General features: G+C 36.2%; 3 protein-coding genes across 5 annotated transcripts; all 3 read left to right on the top strand.

Moving 5' to 3' along the window:
* The first annotated feature begins 5 nt into the window (after positions 1 to 5).
* On the top strand, positions 6 to 4,074 carry LOC113749153 (GPN-loop GTPase QQT1). 3 transcript variants are annotated; one of them, XR_003464499.1, is made up of 11 exons: positions 6 to 302; positions 609 to 653; positions 781 to 860; positions 1,111 to 1,185; positions 1,675 to 1,778; positions 1,907 to 2,063; positions 2,155 to 2,242; positions 2,733 to 2,805; positions 2,889 to 3,019; positions 3,459 to 3,602; positions 3,688 to 4,074. XR_003464499.1 is itself a non-coding variant. In XM_027292824.1 (11 exons), the coding sequence occupies exons 1-10, from the start codon at positions 211 to 213 to the stop codon at positions 3,526 to 3,528; spliced, it is 915 nt and encodes a 304-aa protein (XP_027148625.1). In that variant the 5' UTR covers positions 6 to 210; the 3' UTR covers positions 3,529 to 3,560; positions 3,688 to 4,074. The 3 variants fall into 3 exon arrangements, 2 of the variants coding, with proteins under 2 accessions (XP_027148625.1, XP_027148624.1); XM_027292824.1 differs by having other exon boundaries at positions 3,459 to 3,560; XM_027292823.1 differs by having other exon boundaries at positions 3,459 to 3,560; positions 3,674 to 4,074.
* Positions 4,075 to 11,321: 7,247 nt separating this feature from the next.
* On the top strand, positions 11,322 to 12,137 carry LOC113749278. The gene has a single exon (XM_027292962.1). It carries the CDS (start codon positions 11,322 to 11,324, stop codon positions 12,135 to 12,137), a length of 816 nt encoding a protein of 271 aa, XP_027148763.1.
* A 4,645-nt stretch (positions 12,138 to 16,782) lies between these two features.
* Positions 16,783 to 18,957, top strand: LOC113749277 (putative receptor protein kinase ZmPK1). Its single transcript, XM_027292961.1, has one exon. The coding sequence runs from the start codon at positions 16,798 to 16,800 to the stop codon at positions 18,955 to 18,957; it is 2,160 nt and encodes a 719-aa protein (XP_027148762.1). The 5' UTR covers positions 16,783 to 16,797.
* The last annotated feature ends 750 nt before the right edge of the window (positions 18,958 to 19,707 follow it).

Below are 19,707 nucleotides of genomic sequence, written 5' to 3'. Positions count from 1 at the left end.
TTGGAAACCCGAAACCCGGAAACTTCTGCTGCTGCTCCTTCTTCTTCCCATCTCTTTATTGCTTCAGACTCCACCTTTCTTTCTCCGGTTGTACCCTATTGGCTTTCATCCTTTGACACCCTTTCGACATTAATCCCTTCAAGTTTCTATCAAGAATAGAAAGAGAGCAGAACCCTAAAAAGGCAAAAACGAAAAAAAAAAGAGAAGAAGATGGTATTTGGTCAAGTGGTGATCGGTCCACCTGGCTCAGGCAAGACTACTTACTGCAACGGCATGTCTCAGTTTCTAAATCTCATCGGACGGTAATTTCCCTTTCTCTTCTATACCCTTTTGTACGACATAATAATTCTCCTTGCAGTGTTTCCCATAATCGATTTCTCCTGCTGTTATTAGTGGCGTACGGTGAAGAGCAATTGTATTATTTTTCTACCAAAAAGGTTACATTTTGCTGCTCGACAGTTGAAGAATGCAATGTGGTAGTTAATTCTAGATGGAATACTTGTTGATTGTACTGTTTTGGCGAAGAAAAAGAGTTTTTTTTTAGCTATGGTTTTATAGTTAAAAGGTGCCCTGATAAGTAAGATAACGTCCATTTTGCTTCATTGCAGAAAGGTTGCTGTTGTCAATCTAGATCCTGCAAATGATGCTTTGCCGTATCCTTTTCTACTTTCTCGTGTTTGTTCGAATTGTTTATGAATTTACTGAGTTTGTTTTAGTGGTCATCTAATTCGTGGAGTGAGATGTTATTTAATCAAGTTAGTACCTTATGATGTAATGAAGATATGAATGCGCTGTGAATATTGAGGATCTTGTAAAACTTGAAGATGTTATGGCTGAGCATTCTCTTGGTCCGAATGGAGGTAATGGCCCCAACTGCTTTCTGTTGCTATTTTCCTGATTCTTCTACAAGATATCAGTTAAATTGTAAAGATATGACGAAAACAGTGGGCAAAGCTATCTATTGTCAACAAGGGATATTGTTATATAATGCTATTTGTCAAGGGCTCCATTGTCATAAGAAAAGAGGGAGATGGAGGGGAATAACGAGCACTTGTGTGAGTCAATTGTGGCTTACCTGACCTTTATGTTTTTTACATGTCAAATTGATAGGTCTTGTTTACTGCATGGACTATTTGGAGAAGAATATCGACTGGTTGGAATCCAAATTGAAGCCGCTTATTAAAGGTTTCTGGATTATGCTTGTCTCTTGTTTTGAGTTGCTATCTCTTTGTCTCGGTGTCTACTTCAGCTAGCGTTGATATTCACTATTGTCTTTTAGAAACTTGTGTTTTCTAAGGTTTTGTACACAGATTGTTAAGCTATATAAAATCACTTTTGCTGTGATTACTCAGCATCTGTCACAAATAATTGCTAAACTATTTCAAGGGACTGCTTGCTTCTTGGTTCCATTTAGATTTTATAATTCCTTTGGTAGATGTAGAAACATTAGTCAGATTAGACAACAATCTGCGTAAACTGGACGATAAACTAGTCTCATGCAGCATTACCATTGGGTCTTCTACCTTCAAAATCCATACATGTTTGGGAGCAATTCATGGGGTTGGCACATTACTAAGGGGGTAAATATGTCTAGTTGAACTACTTTGTTCTTAATCTGATTTCTTTTGTCTTGGCAACCCTGACATTTCTAAAAGTATAATCATCAACTTGCAGATCATTATCTTCTGTTTGATTTCCCTGGTCAAGTGGAGTTATTTTTCCTCCATGCGAATGCAAAAAGAGTCATCATGAAACTCATAAAGAGATTAAACCTAAGGGTATGGTTATGTATTTAAATGATATACCATAATATTAACATGCTTGAAATGCAAGGATTGTCAACTTCATCTTCTTTTTTAGCACATAGAGTTGCCTGCTTCCTCAATGGATTCTACTTTTTGCGCAGTTGACTGCAGTGCATTTGGTTGATGCTCATCTTTGTAGTGATCCTGGGAAGTATATCAGTGCGTTGCTTCTGTGCTTATCGACCATGGTGCACTTGGAACTTCCTCATGTTAATGTCTTGTCTAAGATTGATCTAATTGAAAGCTATGGAAGGCTAGGTTAAGCCAATGAAGTTCACTTTCCGCTGATTTCAGGAAGTAACTATTTCTGTTGTCTCTTCTGACACTTTCCGTTTGCTGGTGTTTACAGCTTTCAACCTGGACTTTTATACAGATGTACAAGATTTATCTTATTTGCAGCATCACCTTGATCAGGATCCCAGGTCAGCTAAGTACAGGTGAGTAAAATTTTTCATGCAAGGGCTTATTTATAAGAGATGTTGATTTTGAGTCTGTACTGGTGCTGATGGTATCATAAAATTAAAGGAGTGCATTTTTCTACTGTCTAGACCAAGTATGAGACATGCAAGTTAGTGGCACAAGTTGGTGATCTGAGTAGTTATTTGTTGCCATAATATTATACATAAGGTTATAGCGTACCTTGGTGCATATAAAAGGAAACTAATGTAGCTTGGTCTTGGTATATTCAGGCAAACTTAGTGCTTGTTATTCCCTGTTAGAATTTAGCATTACTATTATTCGCTACTAGTGTAACCATCTAGTACCTTACAGCTTGAGCTCCAATTCATCACTCAAATAATTGATGACAACAATAACTTTGTTTAGAGAGCTGGAAGCCTTTTCTAAGTTTTGTGTGCAAAAGCATAAGTTAAAAGAAAGCTGAAGGCTTTTGGCTATTTGTTTTTTATTGATTTATTTCTGATGCAGAAAACTTACAAAGGAGCTCTGTGAAGTAATAGAAAGTTATGGACTAGTCAATTTCACGACATTGGATATTCAGGTTTGCTGGTATTTTTGAAGTCAAAGTGACTTGTGATTCTAAGTTTTGGCTTCCGTCTTACTCAGTTTTTTTTGCCTTTCCAGGACAAAGAAAGTGTGGGTAATCTAGTGAAGTTGATTGATAAGAGCAATGGTTATATTTTTGCTGGCATAGAAGAAAGCGCTGTTGAGTTTAGCAAGATTGCAGTTGGCCCTGTTGATTGGGATTACTATAGATATCCTTTTTCATGAGGTTATTTATTTTATGTGGTTAGTACATACTAATTTGAGATGATGGATTTCAGTTACCTAAAGGATATTGCATCATTAATGAATGAAAAATCACTTGAATTGGAGATGTTGCTAGCTGACGGGTGGTTGGCTGTCCAGTTCTAATTGACTTGTCTCAGAACTAGTTTTGGTTTTTACATCCCGGCCTCCACCAAGGAAATTGAAAGAACTGTTATCCATCTCATACCATCATTTGCAACTCTATACTTTTTGTGTGCTGTACATTCTTCACAGTTTTTTAACTATTTGCAATTCATAGTAAATGCGCTTTGGTTCTCTTTATCCATCAAAATAGTACCGGTCCCTTTATGTGCGTGTAAGTCCAGATATTCTTCTCTGTGTCTTGGGAGTTGTTAGATTGGTTTCGCTTAACACACTTGCTACAGTTGCAGCAGTGCAGGAGAAATACATGAAGGATGATGAAGATTTAGATCTTGGCAACAACAAAGACTGAACCAGTTGATGCTAGCCTTGACTGAACATATGGTATCCAAGTGTTTCCCTTTTCTTTTCTTATTTTAGCATTTGGTGAACCCTTTTCTTTTTTGCACCCACTTTCTTGAGCGATATATGTGCTTGCACTTTCTACATGGTCGCAGTTTCACTTGGTCAGATGATGCGAACGCCCTCAAGTGGTGGATATGTAGCTTTTGAATTTTGAAGCTGCTTTATGCATCGGTCGAAAAGTTAAACATCCTAACTTCAGGTGGTGTAGTTGTAGAGTGCAGAGATCTTTGCAGTCTATGCACATTCTGTATCAAAAGTGTTCTTAGATGGTGTGATGCACAATGCTAGTTTTGCATGTTACGAAAGCAACAGAAGCTCTTTCAAACCAGAAATCTCAGAATTCTGGTGATCACACATGGATTTGCAAACTAGTCTTAACATGGACCCCCTTGTATATGCGGATTATGAAGGATGAAATATGTGTAAGATTTGCACGCAGAGTTGTCCATCAAAGAATGGACCACATAATATTCAAAATCACAATTCTGAGTTATGTTCAATGTGATCATCAATGCTAATTACAGAACCATTAAGAGCAGCGGTCAGAGTCTTCTTGTGTAGGAATGCCAAAACTAACTAGTATGGCAGCAAGGAGGGAAATATTCATGTATGGACTATGGACGTGATTGCCACAAAGGAGACCGCCAAACCTACCCCTGTTTATTGAAAGAAACTACAAATTCTGAGGTCAATTTCTTGAGTTGGTCGGGTCCAGAGACTGAGGGAACTTGGTTGCCTCTCCGCATACATCCAATCCAAGGCGATTTTGGCTGAGAAGTGGTAGAAGCAGGCTCCTGGTATTTCCTTCTCATATCTCATGGACGACCGAGTCATTTTTGACCGGCGAATCATTTAGGTTGGTTGACTGGCGAAGAACTTGACTCTGCATTTAAGGATGCAGAATCGAGTTTGTTAAATGCAGAATCGAGTTTGTTGGAATCCTTCAAATCCAATTCGAGTTTCAATATACTGAATTGGTATAACCACAAAAATCAGAATGGTAACACGTGACTTTCTTGTTTAATCATGGGGACCAATAGGCAAAAACATATGTGTTTGGATTCACTAGTTTTTTAAAAATTAGTTTTTCAAATACTGTAAAAATTTTTAAAAAACATTCTAAAAGGTACTCTAAAAAGTAGTATACATTTTTTTAATATTCAAAAAATATTTCAAAATATATTTTAAAAACTCTACTACTCTTAAATATTTCAAAATATTTTCTAAAAATATCGCAAAATATACTCTAAAAACGCTGCTATAGTAAAATTTTTCAAAAATACTTTCAAAAATAGCTAATCCAAACGGAAATAAATTGCATTTTTTCCTTTTGGGGGAAAAGTGGGAATAAATATCTCTCTTTCTCCCTTATTGGTTGTACAGGTGCTAAAACTGTGTAGACTTGTTGACCCAACTCTCTTAAATTATGGTGTTGGATTATGAATGATATAAGAATGAGTTGTGGTCGAAGGGGGTTTGAATTCCAATCTCATAGATCGATGCTTTTTGGGAATATGGAATGTTATGTAGTTTTTTTTTAAAATTTTCGGTACAATTGAGAGCAGCATGTGTTTAGGTATACTTACCGAAATGTCCTCATTTTGGTACATTTAAATCTTTGATTTATAGAGACATTTGAGTATTTTTGGAATATGGAATTATTTTACAACTGTTTTGCATCGAGTACAACTCATATAAGTTTATGTGTTTGTGTAATTATTGAAATGGTGTTATAGACATATTTAATTGAAGTGTGACTTTTGTTGTGCAATTAACATAAAAATATATTAAAATATTGTGCAATTAACACGTTGCTATAACTAACCATTGAAGGGTATTCCTTTGTCTGAAACAACTTATATCTCCTCTTAGGTGATTTTTAACTGACATCTGTAGGAGACTTTTGGGAATGGTAAAATTGTAAAAATATTGATAAAGTAAAGTATACAAATGTGTGTTGTAATTAGAATGTACTATTATTAATTTTATCATATTTGATGACTATTTTTTTTCCAAAATATACTATTTTTTGTCTAATGAAAAATTTTCTTTAATCATAGGTACCATACAGCCGCGCGATGCGTGGGCACTCCCACCTAGTTAATGGAAATATTATTGTGCTCATCCAATAGAAAAACTCCAGAAATGCTGCTAAGGTGTGATGTCGTTGTTTTACTAGAGAGCACTCCATATTATTAGCATGGGTTTCAATTGACAGATATCTTAATCATGGGTGGAACCAAATTGTATGATTAATTCGAAAGAAAATGGGCAATCAATCAAGTACTCTCTCTGGCTGGGTTCAGGCTGATGGCCACCACCAAGCCTTTAAGGCTTTGGTGGGGTGGGAGGCAAGGGTTCGAACCTTGCCTCCCACCAATTTGCCACAGTTGTGGTTCTTCAAAAAATCCAGATGGGTGCGTGGTGCACCCATCTGGTCTGGTGGTGGTTCTGTCCCCATCGGTTCCCCCATAGGCCCAGTTGGGTCTCCCCTCTAGTTAGGTTAGAATAGAGTAGAAATAGGAGTAGGGTTGACGATTGACAAAAAAAAAAAAATCAAGTACTCTCTCTCTCTCTCTCATTGTTTGTCCTGGCCAAAAAGTTCTAGACTTTTTGTTTTAAACGTCTAAAAAAATGTGACTTTAGATTCACATGCTTCTAAGGTTTGGGACTTATCCTCCCTCAGCCAAATGTGTACAAGTGTTGCTACTACTTAGAAAAAACAAAAAACTTTCTAACTTGAAAATGCCAAAATGATGGGACCAGAATAAGGTGGTTTTTTCTTTCTTGATATTCTAGAAGTTGGAACTTGGAACGTGGAAATAAAGTCGAGTGATGACTGATGAAGCAAGCAGATTACATGTGACAAATGATAAAGATTATCTAAATGGTTCATGACAGCTAGAGATATCATCAGAAACAGGGAAAGGTGCTGCAACATTTCCAAATCATCTAGACGTTTTAGAGAACTACGAAGCCTAGCCCTGGACGGTGAATGAAGACTTTGAAATTTGCCAACCAACAAAGAAAGAACTCCATCAATATATTCGTTACCCGAGAAAAGGACCAAAGTAATTCATGAGTCTTATCTGAAATTAAGCACTGACAAGTACTGCTATAAATAACCACTGGGCCAATGGCTCAGTGGTCATCAGGAAGGGACTTGGATTGTTGGTGAGGGTTCAAACCTTACTAGTAGCGAAAAAAATCTAAGGATTGTGCCATAACACTCCCTTGATTTAGTTGGGTCTGTATACCCACTAACCCTTACCACAACCTCCTTAGGCTCCCCCTTCCCCTAGATTAGGATAGAGTAGATTATACAAATGTATCGTTACTGATAAAAAAAAAAAAAGTACTGCTATAAATACTCTAAAAGATTTGTGCAGCCCTACGTGACAATCTAGTGTGGCTTGCCATTTTGACCAACTGGATGGGATGTGGTCCATGTGGATATTAATTTTAATTATACACAACTTTCCCGCTATCTTATCCGAATGCTAGAGAAACTAATTGCATGTTTTACACTTTTCTTCGTTGAAATGACTGATTAAGATTTTAAGAAAATAATCACTTAGAATGGCAAGAACGACAGGGAACTATAAAGATTAGTTGTTTTTCCCCCAAGATATCATCTAGTATAAATTAGAATAACTTGGAAAGAATGATTTGCCTATGACCTTACACAAAGTAGAGTTTTCTTTTTCTTTTTCTTTTTTTTTGGAAAAAGCACAAAGTAGAGTGTTTTTAATTAAGGATTCCGTAAAGATAATTCAGTCTCTGCATTTCAGTAATTAATTGCCATCGCTATTTGTCCCATCATATTGAAACTTCGGCCCCGACGCCGACGGTACATTTTTTTAGTCAATAAATGAGACAAGCGATATTTTGACCCAAAATTAAAAAAAAAAAAAAATGAGACAAGCGATAGTAGTATTGATTAGAGGTTTACGAAGACTATAGACTCTCGACTCGTGACTCTCGACGAGGCCTGCAGTAATAAAAATAAGAGAGTCTAGCAGATGAGACAAAGGGGCTTTATTTTCTTCACTCCTCGAAACAAATTTCTTCCCCCGGCATTAGCTCTTTCAGAAGACTGTATAACCTGGTGGAAGCTATTTTACGCAGTAGCCAATAAATGACTAGGGCTCTTCCGTGCATTATGCAACTTGACTCAAAAACTAAACTCATATATAATGCTACAAATGAGGTATGTACTAACAACTCGAATTTTTCTGTGTAAGATTACTTTTTTTTTTTTTTGTAATAAGATTACACTTAACCAACGACCAACATGTTACGATTCACTGAACATCTTAGCAACAGTTAGATCCTGTTCAATAACTCAGTTCAATATTTAAATTTAATAGATTCAAATTTTAATATTTTCAGATTTGTTTGATTATTAAAAATAGAACATCTGAATTAATTAATTGGTACTTAATTACCTATGCGAAACTTATTTTAAAAAATAAGTGATAAATTATCCACTTTATCACTTAATGTGACGTACACTCAAATGTGTCATATTTAGTATTTAACAATTCATTGACTTAATGGATTCAGATTTCAGATTTTAAATTTCAATTTTCAAACTGTAATTTGATCAAACACACCCTTAGTCTTAACATGAATTCTGTGGGACATATTATTAGATTCATAGCTCACATCTAATGAGATTCAAAGCCAAAACCTATGCAATTACCAAAGGCATGTTGATTACTTGCTTTGGAAATTAAAACTTTTACAAATTCATTTGGACTGCTACTTTTTGAAATTTTTGTAAAAAAATAATAATAATAATACTGTAGCTATTTGATGTACATGAAATAAAAATATGATTGAAAAATATGTTTACGGAAAACTTGAAAATTTTTTTGGAGAAAAATGGTAATCCAAACAATAAGTTTTTTTTTTTTTTCCAAATTCAAGTCAAAAGAGTTCTCTTTTCATTAATTCTTATTGAGGCATAATGGTTCTCTAGAATCTCCATTTATATGGATGGTCAACCGGGCCAACATGCACTTTGCCCTGATACCACGATACTAGTGCACAAGGATTTTGAGACGGAACTAAAAAGGAAAGGTACAATCCGGCGTCATCGGAGGCAGCGAGTACATACGCTAGTATCAAATCTAGGCTTTTACATGTAAATAATTTGTTTGCATGAGTGAGAAAGTTATAACTAATATGGTTTTGTTAATCAGAAAATTACGTATGAACACGTATTGTAATCCACCACGTAGATATTTCGTATTTGTAACCTTGGAAAAATCTTGGCCCAACGCGTAAATTGACGTTCAAGAAAAGCGAACTGGTGATTTTGTGGGACTTTACTAGTTCTCGCTGTTCAACGAAGACTTGCAAATTATGGGGATTAGAATGAATTGTACCTTTTACATGTTGAAGCCAAAAGGATTAACACGCCAACTCGGTTTTGTTTTAGTTGTCCAACGTTTATCTAATTTTTCCAATCCCTAACTTTCTGGAATGTTTTAGGTAATTATCTTGAGCCGGAAATGTGGATCAACGGAGAAGACAATTGCTATTATTTGACATACAACAAAATCACCAAATTATTGCCATTCATCTGCTTTAGTTAGCCTGTATTTAGGAGACATATTACGCTAAGGCAACCTTTATTGTCCCAATACAATATTCAGAAGTAAAAAAATATATATATTTTTTCATCATCTTAATGGGTCCAATCAGTAACTTTTTCTTCCTATTATCAATCATGAATAAAAACAAAAACTAAAAGAAACAGATAAAACTGTACTAACTTTGACAGAAGAGGTTTTTCTTAAGTGCTTCAAGGGAAAAGAGTGATACACCTCCAAACAAGCGGCTAAGATTGGGACACATTGAAGTGGACACTGGCCATTTGGTCCAGTGGAAAAGAGTGGTACACCTCCAAATCAAGCGGACTAAGATTAGGGGACATCTATTGCGACAAAAAAAAAAAAAAGAAGTGGACACACCAAGAAAAAAGCTTGCATTTTATGAATGCAACAGACAAGACAAAAACATTCTTCATTTACCACAAGATTGGTGTAATCATCCAATTTGTCGATTTTTGATATTTTCAAAACTGATGACACAGTTTTGATGATGTTTAGAATTAAGTAATATTTGAGGTGACTTTGCCGTTCAGGCAACTGAAAAAGAAAAAAAAAAATGTGCCAGGCTTCTACGGTCTTTAGCTTACCATACACTTTAGTTTGTATTCTGATCCCACAAATTTAGTTTGAGCAAATTATTCGGATGACTACTGAGCTTTTGGAATAGTTGGATTTTAACCACTGAACTATTAAAAGTCTGGTTTTGATCACTGAACTATTTAAAGTTTAAATTTCAAGTCATTTCGTCAAATTTAATCGTTAATTATGCCTCTTTCTTTTGTCTCGTGAGTCGTGTGAACACTCAAATCTGTCATGTTTAACGATTAAATTTAATGGAATAGCTTGATATCCAAACTTTAGACCAGATTTTTACTAGTTTAATGGCCAAAACTCAACAATTCTAAAATTTGATGGTCATCCAAATAATTTGCTCGTGTAGTTTGTGCGCTTGTTTTGACTTCTAGGCAACTAGCCGATAAGGCAATGATGTAGTGGCTAGAATTAAAAATTAGGTACTAAACGATTTGGATACAAATTCTTTCTCCCGCTTCTTAAATACTTTTCCGTTGGAAAACAAGTTTAGAGAATAAAAAAAAAAGACCTCCAGGCAACTAAAATTGTTTAATCATGAGCACAGCCGTTGAACAAAACAAAAAAGATGACATGGTTTGCGATTGTGACTGCATGCTTGGTAGGGTGTATACAAGATGTATAGCAGTAACCGATATGCATAAACATCAAATTGGCCGAAAAAGAAAAGAAGAAATGAATCAAATTGGCAAAAATTAGCAAAGTTGGTAAAATTACTTTATCACACAACACACACCACTAAAATAGATAGTAGCCCTCATTCTTGCTCCGCAGCCGCTCCTCTTGGTTTGGATTGGATGCAGAGGAAGTGAAGAGGTCTTTATCCCCTGTTTGTCACCTCATTTGTAATCCACACATTATCGTATTATTATCCACTCTTGAATCAACTAACCTCTCCTTCTCTTGCCAACTGACCAGTGGAGAACGGAGACAGTCTAGAAGTGGTATCATTAGTTTTTAATGTACCAAACATTATTATTATTATATTTTTTTCGGCCTGGCGTGACACGTCATTGCTGGTTTAACTTACATGTGATACCAACATTAATTAATGAACCAAGATTTTGGACCATTTCAAAAGTCAAAACCCCTCATCCAAGACTTGCCACTAGATTTAAATCTAAACAAGCACGTAATAAAAATTCTAATGTCCATATACTGTTGATTATTATAATGTATGCAAAAAAAGAATTGTATGGTCAGCAAGGAATATTTCAATACGGTTTTGTGTAAAGTTCTGTACTTCTATTAAACCCCCATCCAAGAAGTCAAAGAAACACCAAAAACTCTATAGAAGCTTCCACCGAGTAGCGAATACTGAGTTAATTTTCTTGTACCGCAATTCAGTTTGACTCTTCCCGCTTGGATCTAGTCAAGTCTTCGCAGCTGGCTCTTCCTCTTTATATATGCTACCATTTTATTTCTCCCTGCCCCTCTAGATTCAATTCACTTCCATACTCAATCCAAGATTATTAACTGTAATCCCGTATACAATCCCTTCTCTCCACTGATTCCCTCTTCATTCCAGATGTTGCCTCCTCTTGTTTGTGGCAGTTTCAGCGGTCAAGAAGATGAAGATGATATCGATGAACTTCTCGGCCCGTGCTCAACGCCAAAGAGATCAAGAAAGACGAGTTATTCCAGTAGAAGTAGAGATAGCAATAACCCTTATGCAAATCGAGGTCTTGAGAAGTTCTCTGCAGTTTTGGCCGAACTTGAAGACAAGAAGCAGAAGATTTACACACAAAAAGGCTCAGAAGACATCTCCTTTGTTCGTTTTGTATATTCGAATTCCAACGATTGGAAACCGATTGTTGTGAAGGCCAGGGACAGGAAACAAGGCAATGGTAACAATCATGTTGGCAATGTTAAAGAAAAGCAGATGTCACGCATGAATTCATTACCATCAGAAGATAAACATGCAATTGAGACCTCAACCATTGTTAAAGAAGTTCGACAACAACAGAAAGAGGAATCCAGCCAAAGACCTGTAAAGAAGAGCATTAGATGGAGCTTAAAGTTGGAAAATTTGAGGCGCCCTTGTTGGTACATGCCGGTTATGATTGTCTTGATTGTATTGCTCTTGGTCACGTATGGAAGATCATTTGCGATACTATGCACATCCCTTGGATGGTATTTAGTACCTATGATTAAACAAAGGAGCTCAACTTCGGAGGAAACAAAGAAGACCAAGAAAGATTATGTGAGAAGATTAGGCGAAAAGAATATGGTGAATGACAAAGTGGCATCTCCAAAAAGTTCTGGATCGTCTTCTCCTAAGAGTGTGCTAAGTGAACCAGCAGAAAAACCAACTGGGCTTCATGCTCATAGAAAAAGCTGGTAAATCTGAGAATGATCGTCCCAATCTTAATTTCTTGTGTATTCCTTTCTCTGATCCTCCTCCTTTCTTTTTTATTTTTTTTCCCCAAGTTTAGTTTTGAGTAGAATTGTTTTTGTGATTCATGTAAACGTACGTTAAGCGTTTTTGATTGGATTGAAAAAGCAATCCATCTGTTGACGTGTTCACCGGTGTAAATTATCAAGAAACCAATCTGTATTCATGACCTGTTCAAGCCTTTGAGGAAATTGTCTCTACTTAGTTTTAAGTACTCGTATATGTTTCATTCGCTTCATTTAATATATGGCACTCCCCTTAGGGACTGGGAAATCTGATGCTGCGGTCCGGTGATTGATGACGAAAAACTCTGAGCAGTGAATGGAGAACTTATGTATGCCACAAACACAAGAATTAGATGCAGTAGTCAATTTGTTACATGTTTTTATCATACGGAAAAAAGATATAGATGCAAAAATCAAAATTTATAACAGGAATATCTTGTTGATTACTTATTTATTTATTTAACTTTTTTTTTTGGTGAAAAATGGTAAAGTAGGTTGCACTTAGTATTAATATGTTTTCAATAGTTTTTTTTTTTCATATATCGATATTGTAACTGTGCTTATATAAGATCAATCTATATTTGGCACTAGCTAAAAGAGGAGTTCAAGCATTAATATATAGAAAAGAAAAATTAAATACCAAAAGTTTATAAATACAAGATAGAATAATAATTCTTAATGTCTGCATTCACATGGGAAATTATGTGCGATTTAAGCATAACGCGTATCAATTAGGTACCAATTAGAAGAGCCTATACATGATTCAATTATAGATCTGCCAAAATTGCTGGTCTTACAAAGTGGGTGGATGAGGATCAGCCGAAATGGCTTGCTCTTTCATGAATCAGGACCATTCAATCTCTGCTTCATTTCTGTTATCTTCGACAACCTCAAGCAAATTTATCACATTAATTAACTGCATTTCGGTAAAACGTTTGAAGACAAAATGTAGGACTTTTGAACAATTAGCGTGTGCAGTATGTGATTGACTTTTCATACGATGATGCAATTGGAACATCACTTGCTTCTAATAAGGAAGATTTGAAACGGCAATGGGTTAATTGCAACGTACCCTCGCCAAGAATGTCGATTTCTCACTATGCTCTCTAATTTGTTCACTTGGTTCAATTTACCCTTTAAGTAGCCAACGTAAATATGATCTCACCATGTGACATGTGCCCTTCGCATATAAATCCAAATAAACACTGAATAAAAGAAGTTTTTTTTTTTAATTTCGATTGAGAAATAACACATGAGAGCATACTTAGCTCACTTTTTTTTTTTTTTGTGTTCACAAATTGTTAATTGGGTACGTATTTTTCGTTTCAATGTACGACAATACATGTTCCCGACCCAATCATTAATTTCATCGAGGGCGTATTTATCCTTTTCTGGCAACATATACGTCTCACATGGCAAAAACCTAGTTCTTTTATTAAAAAAAACAAAATTTATTAACGAATTGCTGGAAATTGTTCAGCACACTATGCAACCTTGATATTCTTTTATTGAGAAAAAGGCAACAACGATAGGGATTGGATGGATTCAATTGAAAATGAGGGCGGGTGCAACAATAGGGATTTTTTGTTGACCTGATTTTTTAATGTGGTTATGACGATTGAAAAAATCAATTACATCAGTCAAATCTCGATATCTATAGAAACGAAAAAATAAAGCAACATGGACACAACCATCCCCTCCCACAAAAAAAAGGGGAAAAAAAATCCCACAATCCTTCATTTCAGTCAAATTCAATGAATTTATACTCAATATACATGTCGTAAATGCGTGAAAGGGGATAGCCTGAAGTATTTTTGCCGAAGAATTGAATCAAATAAACTAATTCTATTACCTTTCCCAAGGACGTTTAAGTGAAGCGCAAATCTTTACGAAGAAAGTGTGAAACACCCGATGGGACCTCATCAAAGTCGGCATAAGATAGGATTGCATAGGCTTCAATTTTCAGGCCATGAAATTTTTTTTACCCCCTTTATTTTAGGTCTGAAAGAAGGCCAAATGCCATGAAATCTTCCTTATGGGAGACAAAATAATTTCGGTTAAAATTGATGCATCCCATTCGTAGTTCTAGAACTCGGAGCTGTACAATATTACCTGTAGAAAATTCAGAGAGATGCAAACGGAATAATGGATGTTAACTTCCTCCTTTTTTTCCTTTTTTTTTTTTTAACATGAATGAAGGAGAAACTCTAGACTTTACAAGTAAAAAGGGAAGACTGAATCGGGACCTCACGGTTGCCTCGCGGAGTTGGGTTTCTGGGATTAATGGATATTAAGGGTGCGTTTGATAAAATTTAAATTTAAAAACTGAAGTTTGAAATCTAAAATCTAAAATCTGAAAGTTGAATTTATTGAATTGTCAAGTGTTAAATCTAATATATTTGAGTATATATCACATTCAGTAATAAGTGAATAGTTTATCACTTAATTTTGAGAACAAATTTTATCTAGAAAATTCAGTGTCATTTGCTATCAAACGAGTTTGAATATATTAAGATTTGAATTCATTAAATTTAAATGTTACATTAGATTATCAAAGAGGGTCTAAATCTTTTTCTTTTTCCAATACAAGGAGAACTCTTTGGAAAGGGAGGGCTTAATTAAGGACACGTGATTGCCCGACAGACACATATTTGCGGACAATGGACATGAGGTAGCTGGGGATGCAAATTTATCACATTAATAATTGATCACCAAAGGTTAGATGTTGGGGACAAATGGGCTGTAAGTAGTGGTCTCCCCAAGGTTAACACAGTATTTACTTCTTTTTATTCTGAAAACATGTAGAGAAACCAGTGACCCAATCCTCTCTGGCCTCAACCCAATTAGATTTTTTTTTAGGGGAGTCTGGTGAACCATCACCAGTTTAGACGGGATGCCCATGCATCCGCTAAATAAACATTTTCAGGAAAGCTTGAATGTTAGAATGTAGGGCAAAAGATTTGATTTCTTGACCTACATCTAAGTAGAGCATTGAAACTAGAGGTGGCAATTTGGATTGAAATCCATTTATCCATCCATATAATCCATAATTAAATGGATTTGGATTATCCATTTATAGTATTGGTTTTAAATGGTTGACCAAAGTAAAACCATTAAATTAAATGGATTTATATGGATTATCCATAAAAACCATATATATCCATTTACTTAAAAATCAAATAAATTTGAAGTTTTGGTGGATAGAGAATTGGGGATCAACTGTGACCGGATTGAGGTGGGTGAGATGCTCCAAGTTGCTCTACTTTGCACTCAATACCTCCCCGCCCACCGGCCTAAGATGTCAATGCTAGAAGGAGAGGGCTTAGCAGAAAAATGGGCAGCCTCCCATAATTATACAAATCAAGGCACAAACCTTCCCACCCTCAAGGCTGTTTTGTGTTTTACCATGTATGTATATATCGTTTCACAGTCAGAGATACTGATTGCTCCAATGAGTAAATAATATTTAAATGGATTATAAATGGATAATTGGTTTTTATTTAATCCATTTAGATCCATCCATTTAAATCCATTTATTAAATGGATCTAAATGGATTGGATAAATTTCATCCACCATCCATTAAGTTAAAACCAATTATGAACCATTTATCCGTATTGCCACCTCTAATTGAAACTCTTTTAATGGTCAACTATTCTAGAAGTGGTTGGTTTGTAATGACAATTATCCAACTTACTCTTATTCTTAGTCTATGAAGGGAGTTTAAAGAAACTTGCACGGAAGTTGGGATGAACCACCCAATTAAATGAAAGGATACTTACCGAGGGGGACGAGCTGGTGACTAGGATATGAAAATGTTTCCAGTCCAAATCAGGAATTGACAAAAAGAAAAACAAAAAGAGAGTGTTCTGTGTATATTAGGCTTTTAGTTGTATGTTCTATCTCTATCACCAGATTTGAGGATTTTAACAAGCCTCTAAGAAATAAAGTGTCATAGTTCTAGTAAGTATACAGGAAAAAAAAACTCGAGCAAATTATCTCCATAACTGGAAGTGTGCGTCTGTAGTTTACATTTGAGCGATGATTCCCAGCTACACCAGTCTAATCAAAGCCCTGCCAAACTCCTGAGAAAATTAAAGCAAAGTGATTTGACTTCCAATCTGCAACAAGTAATTCCACAAACCACAAGAAGTCAAGAAGTCATGTCTTACGAGATACGACTCATACTATCAAAGTGGCTTGACTTCCAATATGCAAAAAGTAGTTCCACAAACCACAAGAAGTCAAGAAGTCATGTCTTACGAGAGACCACTCATACTATCTATGTATTCCTCTGCTTTCTGCCATGTTTGTCCACAAGAAGTTTGCATGCATGTACTTGCAAAATTACACTTCTCCAACTCCAATGGGTCTATTCTTTAATGCTATCTTAATTTCTATTTTAGCTCTGTTATTAGCATTTGTATCATCCTCGAAAAGCACTGATAGTTTGACTACAGGATCATCACTTTCTTTTAAAGATGTTCTGATTTCAAAACCGCATGGAAATTTCACTGCGGGATTTTTCAGTGTTGGCGAGAATGCGTATTGCTTTAGTATATGGTTTACTGAGCTATATGATCATGGAAATTACACCATTGTCTGGATGGCCAATAGGGACCGACCGGTTAATGGAAAAAATTCCAGGCTTTCCCTGCTCAAGTCTGGCAGTCTTGTGCTGACAGATGCAGGGCAGTTTACTGTTTGGACAAGTAGCACGCAATCAAACTCTTCTCTTCAATTGCAACTCCATGACAATGGCAATCTTGTGCTGAGCAATATAGAGGGCGGAAATCTTTGGCAAAACTTTAACTCCCCAACAAACACGCTTCTTCCAGGGCAGTCGCTCACCCAAAACTCTGTTCTCAAATCTTCCAGAAGCCTGACGAATTATTCTTCTGGATTCTACAAGTTATACTTTGGTGATGATAACGTCCTTAGCCTATTGTACCAGGGTCCTCAAACAGCAGGTATTTCATGGCCTGACCCATGGAAACATAGTTGGGACAACGGGAGGTATCCTTATAACAACAGTAAGGTTGCCACTCTTGATTCATGGGGGAGATTCCAGTCATCAGATCAGTTTGACATTATTACTGTTGATTATGGTCCAGGCATACAAAGAAGATTGACCGTGGATTTCGATGGCAATGTCCGGGTCTATAGTCTTGATATGGCAAGTCGGAATTGGAAAGTTACGTGGCAATCCACACTGCAACCATGCACAGTTCATGGGATATGTGGAGAAAATAGTTTGTGCACTTACGCCCATGAGACCGGAAGAAAATGCACTTGTGCACCTGGATACAAAATCAAAAGCCAGAAAGATTGGGCTTATGGATGCGAACCAGATTTCCAACTGCCATACAATGATAGTAATGCATCAGGTTTTCTTCTTCTCCAAAATGTTGAATTTTATGGCTATGATATTGGTTTCTTTAGTAATTCCACGCTTGATAATTGTCAAAATTTATGCCTCAACTATTGCAGTTGTAAAGGCTTCCAATTCAAATTTGATAAAGATAAAGGCTATTATAATTGTTACCCTAAGGCCAGTTTGTTCAATGGGTATCGTTCAAGTGGTTTTGATTTCCCAATTTATCTAAGATTGCCCCAATCTATTATAACCTCATTTGATCAAAAGCCTCTTCAACAAACCAACATAAAGTGCACAGTCGATGCTGCTTCACTCGGCCGAGCATACCAGAAAAAAGGTCAACATGGGTGGGTAAAGTCATCCTTGCGGTGCACTTTGGCAGTTGGGACTTTTGAAATCATCTGTTTCTTCACTTACTTGTTCAAAACCCGACGAGGACCTAGTGCAAGAATACAGGGTTACACTCAGGTTGCAACAGGATTCAGGAAATTCACTTTTGCTGAGTTGAAAAAAGCATCAAAAAACTTCAGCGCAGAAATAGGACAAGGAGGGGGAGGCATTGTGTATAAAGGCGTGTTGACAGATAATCGAGTTGCTGCCATAAAGTGTCTCAATGAAGCCAACCAGGGAGAAGCCGAATTTCTTGCAGAGTTGAGTACTATTGGCAAGTTGAACCATATGAATTTGATTGAGATATGGGGATATTGTGTTGAAGGTAAGCACAGGCTATTGGTTTATGAGTACATGGAGCATGGTTCTCTAGCAAAAAATTTGCATTCTGGCAGACTTGATTGGAAAAAGAGGTATGATATTGCTCTTGGTACAGCCAAAGGACTTTCTTACTTGCATGAAGAGTGCTTAGAGTGGGTTTTGCACTGTGATGTGAAGCCTCAGAACATACTCCTAGATTCGAATTACCAGCCGAAGGTGGCAGATTTTGGCCTGTCCAAACTATTGAATAGAGGTGGGACAGATAAATCAACGTTTTCTAGGATAAGGGGAACTAGAGGCTACATGGCCCCTGAATGGGTTTTCAATCTACCCATAACCTCCAAAGTTGATGTTTATAGTTATGGAATTGTTGTGCTGGAATTATTAACCGGAAGAAGCCCAGTTGAAGGCCATTCTATGGAGGAAAGCACCAGTGCAATGGAGCCAAGGAGACTAGTTACGTGGGTGAAGGAGAAAATGCACGAAGCTAATGGAAGAGCATCACCAATAGCAATTGCAAAAATTGTAGACCCTGTCATAAATGCTGAATTTGATATGGCAAGGGTGGAAATTCTTGTTCAAGTTGCTCTCCAATACGTAGAGGAAGACAAAGATGCAAGACCAACAATGAGCCAAGTGGTGGACACGTTGCTCCATCAAGAAAGTGATGAATATTAGGATACATCTCACATACTTTTCAATGAGTTGTGATCATCTTAAATTGCTGTGTGTTAAAATTAGATATTTGATGTTCATATAATTTATATGTTTCCACCTTACTGTTGTAAATAAAATATTAAAAGTAAGAAATATTTCTCTTTCTGAATTTAAGGCAAATAGTAATTTACTTTAAATGACAAAGCAATCCTCTTATTGTTGAATAATAGAAAGAATTGTGGTTTTGATCTCAAATGTTTAGGGCATGAGCAGTTTTAGTTCATAAAGTTTAGATGAAAGTAAATGTGGTCCCAAGTATTTCAATTTTTAAGCACAATTAATCCCATTGACTGATTTTTGTTAATTGCTATCCAAGTCTAGTCACGTACCGTCATGTGCTAACAACTAATTTTTTGAAAAAATTAATAAAATATATGAAAAATTGTTTTTTAGCTATAATCTTTTAATAAAATAGGACTAATTACCCACGCAATCACGTTAGTAACAAGTCTTTAGCTCAGAATAGAATAGCACTAATTACTCCAGTGTCGATCACGTTACATGGGTGAAAGATAAGATGCTTGAAACAAATGGAAGAACGTCACCAACAGTGATTGTAAAAATTGCAAACTTTGCCATGAATGTTGAACTTGATATGACAAATATTGAAGTTCTAGTTCGAGTTACTCTCCAACTCTTAGGGGAAGACCTAGATGCAGGACCAACAATGAGCTACGTAGTTGACAAGTTGCTCCATCAAGAAAGTGAGGA

The sequence above is a fragment of the Coffea eugenioides genome, chromosome 10, assembly GCF_003713205.1.
Source record: "Coffea eugenioides isolate CCC68of chromosome 10, Ceug_1.0, whole genome shotgun sequence".
NCBI classification, from domain to species: Eukaryota; Viridiplantae; Streptophyta; class Magnoliopsida; order Gentianales; family Rubiaceae; genus Coffea; species Coffea eugenioides.
Note: the sequence above shows the minus strand (reverse complement) of the source record. Positions and strands in the feature narration are given on the sequence as shown.